The sequence below is a fragment of the Triturus cristatus genome, chromosome 4_2, assembly GCF_964204655.1.
Source record: "Triturus cristatus chromosome 4_2, aTriCri1.1, whole genome shotgun sequence".
Taxonomy (NCBI): Eukaryota; Metazoa; Chordata; class Amphibia; order Caudata; family Salamandridae; genus Triturus; species Triturus cristatus.
The window spans coordinates 620,485,120-620,494,446 of NC_140586.1; the positions used below are offsets into that span (position 1 = coordinate 620,485,120).

General features: G+C 43.3%; 1 protein-coding gene across 3 annotated transcripts in view; it reads right to left on the minus strand.

The window, feature by feature from the left end:
* Positions 1 to 9,306, minus strand: part of SRSF11 (serine and arginine rich splicing factor 11) — a 214,799-nt gene extending 205,493 nt beyond the window's left edge. For all 3 annotated transcript variants that reach the window (XM_085602290.1, XM_085602289.1, XM_085602288.1), the window contains exon 1: positions 8,995 to 9,306. In XM_085602290.1, the coding sequence (XP_085458416.1) occupies positions 8,995 to 9,110 (116 nt within the window). In that variant the 5' untranslated portion in view covers positions 9,111 to 9,306. The remainder of the gene's footprint in view (positions 1 to 8,994) is intronic.
* Positions 9,307 to 9,327: the final 21 nt, after the last annotated feature.

Sequence of the window (9,327 nt, forward strand, 5' to 3'; positions counted from 1 at the left end):
TGCCTATGCGCGCTGCTAGGCGAGACCTAAAAAGCCATTCAAGTGCATCAACTTCTATATGAGTGGAAAACTTACCACAACCTCAGGATACACACAAAACCTCAGCTCGCATGGAAAAAATTGCAACTAACACACTTGTAGCTGCAGAGTGTCAACTATTGAATATTCTGAAAATCTATCCCATAATTTAATTTCACACAGATTTCAAATTGATCTCCTCACTAGGTCTGACAAAACGTGACAGTGTTATAGCAGAATCTAAGGTACCCCTTTAGTGTTTTAGCCCACTGGTTATAAATGTTACCACAAAGACCCTTTAGAATGTTCTCGGACACTGCTTTCAATTTAGTCAATTAATTGGCTCAGCAAAAAACAGATGTCTTTACCAGTAATTAATCATGGTATTTAAATGAATAAATTGCCCTTCCCCCAAACTACCTCCCAGTCCTTCTGCAAATATCAATCTCCAATGGGAACTTAAACTTTTCTACATCTTAGCCATATCCAAATCTCTATCAATAGCTTTGAAAGTTCTACCCTTTTATTTACTGAATCCACTATGCTGAAACTCTCTTCTAATTACACTGCATTTTCTCTCCCTCCTCTCATCATTCAAAGATGCTCTCAAAAAATACCTTCTTTCAGGAACTAACCTAACAATTTCACACTGAACCAGTCCTTGTCTTCTAATTAAACTGCATGTTCTCTCCCTCCTCTCGTCATTCAAAAATGCTCGCAAAAAATGCCTTATTTCAGGAACTAACCTAACAATTTCACACTGAACCAGTCCTTGTCTATAGGTATATATAATACATGTATAGATTGTCATCATTCAAAATCCATCATCAGCATAACCCATCACCTTTCTGAGTTCATCCAAAACGTCAATGTCTTTCACCATGATACTGCATAAACGTACTGCACTTCTTGCTCAAATGTTCTGGTGCGGAGAAATAATAGGTCACAGTGAGAAAGATATTAGACATTGCAAAAGTCAAGTAGGGCAAGCGTTTAAGATAGCCTTTGTTTTTATTTTTTACTCTATTCCCAGACTTCCAACAATAAATTGGAAGTCTGGGAATTGATTACTCAAGTACGATGTCTCACTGTACTGAAGATGATGATAAAATGGCCGTTATTCAATCAAGTGGAAATACTATAGTCTTATAGCCCGCCGTAGTGGGCTATAAAAGGCCTACTCCAGCCTTAAAGGCCCGAGCCGAAGAGGAGGGCCTTTAACAAGGGAGCGGGAATTTAATAGCCGGTATAGCCCAGCTACCAAGGGCTATAAGGCTATTAGAACATTCTGCAACTAGAGGGCAGCATGTCCTAACAAATAAAACAAAGGCCTCTCGGAGCCCGAGGGGGTTTAAATCCCCTCGGGATCCGAGAGGCCTTTTTGAAAACATTGGAATGTTGCTTTGCAGGCCTTTACCAGCACGGAGCACTCCCTTGTCTTCAATGGAGTGCTCCACATTCCAATGTTCTAATATATGTTCTTTCAGGTTTCTGAAATGGCAAAATTGCATTAACATGAACCATGTAAAATTTGTATCAATTTTACCTAGTAAGCCTTCTTGTGACTCCAAACTGCAACAAAACTTCAAACTCTTACCCCTTTAGGATTCACCCGATGGTGGTCAAAATGGAGTGCGGTATTGGAATTTCAGACTAAAGAAAGAAAGTTGGATATTATTTTATGAAGAAGCCTACATGAAAATTAGACTTTAAAATAAGTTTTATACAAGAGCATGCGTACTTGGTATTTATATGGGACACCGGTCAGAATGACAAAGTTTGCTATGCAGTTTCAACATGTGCTAGTTCCGTAACAGGGTACCTGGCACAATGAAAAGCAGATTTTGGAATACTCTAACTTTAGAATTTTTACTTTTCGAAGTAGTTACTGAATATATGGAATTAGTATTCAACTGAGGTGATAAGAGCGGTGTTGCTCTATAAAAATTACACGAAACAAAAATGTGCATGGTAGCATAAATAGGAGTTTATGGCCTGCCTTTCCCGAACTGTATATACAAATAAATACTTATCTTTTTTGTCACTGCCCCCCAGGGCTTTTCGCTCATCCCTACCATTTTTAGGTCTCGCCTTGCTATCGCGTAAGCGAAAGCGAGACTATTGTAAGGGGGTTGTAAAAGTACTCCCAAAAAGCAGATTTCATGGCTAGCACGCGCACAATCGGGCACATCGTGCCGCCATGCAATCCGTTTGGCATCGTACTTCAAAGGGTCCACTCCCCCGCCTGGAATGCGCTCCCCCACCAAGCGCCCGCGCGCCACTCTCCGCCGGGCTTGTTTTTCCAAAGGACCAACTCAAATTAGAAACAAATATATGAGCGCAACTCAACCATGATTCATTACCTTCTTCGAATGCTAGCAGGCATAACGTGCATTTTATTTGGACGTGTGCGAAGAGTTAGCCAAAAAACGTATTTCTTTCAGTTTTCTCTGTACGTCCTCCTTTTCTTACACGTGCATGTTGTATGCTTTGCTGTGTTATTTCTGTTTTTCATTCCCTCCCTCTATTTCCCTATCTAGCTTCCTTAATGTCGGCATCCTGTGCTCTCCCTAATTCTTTCGGACATACGTCGCTCTTTTCGCTCTGCAGTTTTTTGCGTTAAGAACTTTCACCCACCTGCCGCCCCGGTAGGCTCTGCTCTTCATCATTTCTACCTTCTGCCCCTGCCCTGCTCATCAGCAGTCGGATTTCCCTCGCTGCTCCCTTGCTTCTCGTACTATTCTGGCGTTTCCACGATCGCCATTTTCCTCTGCCTTTCCTCTGTTTACACCAGTTTGGCTCACACTGTTTACACCGTAATAGGTCTCGTCTTTGCGCTAGTCACAGTCTTGTAACCAAACCTTTGAGCCCCGGCCTTACTTATTTTACAAATTAAGCACTACTCGAGCCAATACGTTGCTATCACTCATTTACAGAACAGAGGCCAAAGATTGAATGAAAATGTAACATAAATCCCTTCATGCCCTACTGAACAGGGATGATTCATATTGTTTTAATTACTATAGAACACAACAACTTCCAGAATAGCGAGATGAACACTCGCTGGTGAAATATGACGTGCCACCAAGGCCGCTTCATCTTCCTGAGGCCTGCACATGTTTATAGTGCCGTTACTTGGGTAACAATAAGATCTATTTTTTACCATGCTTAGAAAAGACGGAAATGCAGTGTAAGACACTATAGAAAAAGTATATTGTTGCCAAGTTTCCACCCAGTGACGTAACACAAAATGATGGGGCCCACTTGCAGCTCTGAGACTCACAGTCATTCGTAGGTTTCAAATAAAAGTGGCGCCCTCTGAAGGGTGGCCAGCTTTCCAGAGGCAGAAGACCACGTGCTCGCTCTTTTCCAACATCAAACATACGTCCGACGCCAGCCAGCCATACTTATTATTACACCACACAAATCTTATACGGTCACTTATCGGTGGGTGTATGTAGTACAGTTCTTCCACGTCTCTCGATACAAATTCTAAAACGTGTGCGTACTTGAAGCTTCCTGTGCCTGCCTGCAATCATGAACACACGAGTGATGCATGGCTTTTATTGCCAGGGTTTTGCTACTGTCTTTCAGTATGTCAAGCGCATAAGGAGCCATAATTCCAAATAAATCGTCTTTGCTCCATGAAGCCAAAAGTGTGACATGTCACATGCGTGATGCACAAAAGTAGCTATTGTCTTTGCAAGTACATCTATTTGCTCTCTCATTTGCGTTATTACTCTAAGTGCTAACGTGTTTCTCAGCCAGACTCAAATTTGGAAAGCGAGCTCTAAAAGGTACGCGATTTGCAGAAAGGATGCATGCAGAGAAGTGAGGGGGCGCTGGGGTGCTTCGGGGTCTGGGGTGCCTCCCAATCGCCCCGGCCGCCTGCTCAGTGCGGGGAATGAGTAACTGAGTTCTGCCTGTAGCTGACAGGTGCCATGGTTCTCTCGCCATCGGAAATCAGTCAGTCAGAGCCTCGATGTTGTGTTCACGCTTTGTCCACGATACGAAAATGCACTTTAATTCCCTGGCAGCTGACGCAGAGCCCGCAGAAAGCCTCATTCAAGGCATGTGTCATCGACTGGAGGCGTTTATCCGGAGATTGACCAGCAAAGTTGGAACAAGAGCAGCCCGGCGGAGCTTGGCGCGGGAGCGCATTCCAGGCGGGGGAGCGGACTCTTTGGAATGATATAGAGGGTCTCGTGACAGTTCCCATGGCTTTACACCGCCCGAGGTAGTAACTCCACACTCCTTTTATAGGTGCAATGATAGATATCACACAACTGATAGTCCCCGCTTCCCAACCACACACCCAACCACACCCACACAAACAAAACCACATACAACCACACACACAACCACACCGTCAGTTCACGCTTTCACCAGGCACAAACACCATCAGCCGCCAGTGCACGCTTTCACCAGGCACACACCACCTGCCATCAGTGCACGCTTTCACCAGGCACACACCACCTGCTGTCAGTGCACGCTTTCACCAGGCACACACCACCATACGTCAGTGTACGCTTTCACCAGGCACACACACCACCAGCCATCAGTGCACAGTTTCTACAGCACAAACACCACCAGACACCAGTGCACGCTTCCACCAGGCACTCACACCACCAGCCGTCAGTGCACGCTTCCACCAGGCACACACACCACCAGCCATCAGTGCAAAATTTCTACAGGCACACACACCACCAGCCATCAGTGCACAGATCAATTGCTAACGCATCCACAATTAACTATTGTAGCAATCGCAGTATGGTGCACTTTACTTTTAAACATATTCATCTAAAGCGCTGCATGCCACCATTGCTACAAAAATAAATACACTTTTTTTGGCCTACAATTTATAGACTTTTGTTGCAATTGGTGTTGCAATATTTAGCAATGCCAATAGCTCAAACTTCATTAATGCGAGACCTATTGCATTGCAAATGCTTGTTAATCTTTATGTTACCCCTCTAGCTGAACTGGTAAGATCATATGGATTTCAGGTGCTCTCCTACGCGGATGACAGCCAAATCATTATCTTGGTCACCAACAACCTGCAGATAGTCTCAGAAAAGTTTAATGCGTGTTATGTTAAACATTATTGGCTGGATGAAGAGCAATTCTTTAAAGATTAACACGGATAAGACCAAGGTACTTATTTTTAGACCTCAGAAGTCCGTCTCGTCTAAGGCATGGTGGCCTACAAAATGCAGTCCTGTCACTGTAAAAATGGCTAAAATCATAGGGGTAATTTTTGATGAGGATCTGTCTTTTGATGCCCAGGTCAATTGCACAGCTAGCACATGCTTTTATATCTTAAGAACCCTCAGAAAGGCCCTTCCACTCATCCCTCCAGAACTGCACCGGTCCTCTATCATCGCCTTGATTACTTCTCGGCGGGATTTTTGCAATGCTCTCTATCTCAATATCACCGCTGCATCTCTGAACAGACTCCAGATGGTTAAGAATGCAACAGCAAGATTGATCTTCAATATTCCTAAACATCAATCTGCTAGAGAAAGCATCCGGTCATTACACTGGCTCCCTGTTAAGGAACACATCTTATTTGAGGCCCTCACTACAGTGTACAAGGCAGTACATTTCAAGGGTCTGTCCCAACTCAAATCTCTGATCCACCATATACCCCAGGGAGGACCTTGAGATCATCCACACAGTCTAAACTTGTGGTGACCAGATTTTGTAAATCCAGGTGGGGCGTCCGCGCTTTCTTAATGGCCGCTGCCAATCTTTGGAAATCTCCCCCCCCAGCTATAGTCAATGCTAGCTCTCTTCCTATTTTCAGGAAACTCGGTTATCTCCTTCTTAATTGGAGGCTGCGCTTTCTCTTTCCTACTGTGTCTGCTTAGCGCCTTGACACCTTCGGGTTTAGTGCGCTCTACAAAGGTTATCTTATTTTAAAAATTGTAATTCAATTAGAATGGTAAAAAACTGCAAAAACTAAGCAGCAAACAATCAAATGTTGTGTATTTCATCACTTGTCTTTTAACAATGAAATTACATATAAAAATAGCCTGAAACCTTCAGCTATTTTTAGTAGTTTGCTAGCAATGCACTGCAAAGTGCATGGAGATGGCCCACATCCAACACATGTAAAAATGTACAAGAGGCTTTCTTATTCAATACGTAACCAGCTTAGACATTATGTTTACTTTAATCCTGTGTTTCCCCGATCTTAACATTTTTTTCTTTAACATGACAAGCTGCTTTGTATGACCTAAAAAAAAAAAAATACATGGAACTGGACCGCTCTTCGTCAAGAATAAAATCACTAAACATATTCAACATAGGAACCTCTGCTCTGGAGTGGCTCCTTGCCTCAAAATCCCAAGATACAAGAAAAAAACCATGGGTGGCACATCCTTCTCTGTTCAAGCAGCCAAACTATGCAACTCTGTGCCCCCAACATAGGATCCACAGATACCCGCCTTATCTTCAGAAAACTACTCAAAATTGGCTCTCCCCCACATAAGCACCACACGCAAACAGAAATATACAACATATCTCTCTATATATAAGCATTCATTTGCACTATAGATATGTACATATGTGTTTTGCTTTGTATAAACGTATAGAATAATTTTATTTAAAAAATAGATATTAGTTCTGCGAAACAAATATACATATTACTGATAGTTACATTATTTTATGTCTTTAACATGTATATTAGTGACTGCATAAATAAGTACATCTTTTACCATATCTACAATTGATTCACTATTGAATTACCTAAAAATAATGATATATATTATACCTTATACCTCTATCAATATATCATCTATCTCCACTCTCTCATTCATCCCAAACCCCATACCACTACTATGATCCCCAAAATAACCCTTTCTTCTCTTCCCTACTCTACCTCTCCTTGCATCATCTCATACCTCTTCTACTATCACAACCCCCCCAAACAAGCCTTTCCAAACCCTTCCCTTTGACTTTAGCCCCTCCACATCCCATTTACTCATCCCAAGCCTCCTCCTACTGCTAAGGCCTCCAAAACAAACCCCCCAAAAAATATGTCTAAATCCTTCCCTCCCTCCACTATCCTTTCAATCCAAATTAATTTCATATTTCACTATACTAATTCACCACTAATCCTTTATGGGTTCTGGAGTAGCGTGCTACTCCCCCAAAAAGCGCTTAAACATCTCAGCAGGGGTAGCATGCGCTACATAAATGCAAACCTTTTCACTTCTTCCATCCCTCCGCTATCCTTACCATCCAAATAACTGACTAACATATCCACCATCCAAATTACTTTCATATTTCACTATACTATTTCACCACTAAACCTTTATGGGTTCTGAAGTAGCGTGCTATCCGTCGAAAAAGTGCTTTGATGCGCTATACAAATACAATAAATAACCTAACTTTGCAGCACTTCGGAAACAAGTCAAGATCATCTCTGATAGGCAAGCAGACCTGGCGCAGAGTGCAATACATGAAATAATTACTACTGCCCAGACTGAGGAATAATATGCCAGGATCGCTTGTAAAATACTAGCATGGGTGGATAAGGAGGTGGGTGTATTACTGTTATCTCCCAACATACATGAGTACTCAATAACAAGTAGCATACATATAGACTAAACACACACAGACAATTATAGTACACTTAATACACATTCTTGCACCCAAAAATGCATTAATAAAAATAAAACACTTAAAACATGTTTTTTTTCAAAATCACTGCACACTACTCAAACCAAACCTTTCCACACACAGTTAAAACGTCCCCACTTTTAAGTCTTTCGCCGACAGCAGCTCATCTAAATTCAGAGGGCTCACAAAACTGTCAAAGTCTGGGTGCCAGTTTTTTTCTAAACATCTGCCTTCCATAGCACAAGACCACACATACCGAACCTTAACATGGCCTTCACATGTAGCTACCGGAGAGGGGTTGTACATTTCACCCAAGCTTGCTTTAAGTGTAACTTTTCACACCTGTCGAGACGAAGATCAATAAAGTAATTCAAAGGTCATCCTTCCAGAAAATATCCACATTACGGATAAAGTTTGCCTCCCCCAACCCGAACCCCTTTGATCTCGAGGCTATACAGAATAAATGTAAAATAATTAGTAAACGGCACTTTTCAGCCCACTGAAAAAGCGGAGTCCATAAACACTATTGAAAATAAAAAAAGATCGTAAACTATAGTCCTACCAAATAAGAACACGTAAACATATAGGTTAAGTAAATGATCACTTGTTTCTTTGTTCGATGCCACATACAACTGCGGGGATATATTACACCATCCAGTACTGTCTTACAAGGTCAACCCCAAAAATAGATTTCCCATAAATACACAGGGCTGACACGAGACTATTCCAAGAGAAGGGGGATACTGCCGAGAGGTGGGCCTAAAAGCAGACACTCGGTCAAAATCTACCCAAACAGGGTTTGAGCAGGCACACACTGTAATGTACACAACAGCAAATTCACAAAACATCCAAAGGCCCGTTTTAGATGCTAAGCACGCGGTCACAATCTACCAAAACAGGGTCAGAGCAGGCACATATTGGAATGTACACAACAGAAAATTCACAAAACATCCACAAAGGCTCATTTGAGAATCTAGTAAGCACGCAGTTCACATCTGACGGTGCAAGCCTTATTATGCATCATTACCCAGGCGCGCTGATAGCCCCCCCCTAAAAACATAACACATGGCAACCCAAATTAATACTTAAACCTCAATTCGCTTTCTCCATTGAACGTGATGGTGACGTTGCTATGGTAAAGGCAATGTACCCTAGAAAACAGCGCGCCACAGAAAATCCGTTTCTGCCCATATAGAGAGAATGGATTAGGCGCCATCAAGGGGCCTCAGATACATCATAATAATTCGCCGTGCAGAGGCCCGGAGCGGCCTGCTCGGTTCCCACACTAAGATCCCGGCCGTGTACATAGAGCTGAGCTCTGCTCCCCGCTGCCCAACCGGGTCCACTTACTCCGGAGGGAAGAGCCACAACTCCTCGATCTGTCCCAGGAACCCAAAGAGGGTCAGCATCTGCTCGGAGCTGGCGCTGGGGGACACATTGGTGACCTGGATCACGTCGGAACTCATGGCGCGTCTCCTGCTTTAACACATCAAATACAAAAGAGCGATTAGTAGCGGGCGCAGCTGCTGCCGCGTGGAGTCTGCGCCGAGGCCTCGGCTGAAGACCGTCACTGAGGACACCAGAGCCCGGCCGCCATCAGCCAACGAACAAGCTGCAGCACCAGCCTCGCTGCACAGCGGCTCGATCCCACAATCCCCTGCGCGCGCGTGCGCATTTCCGATG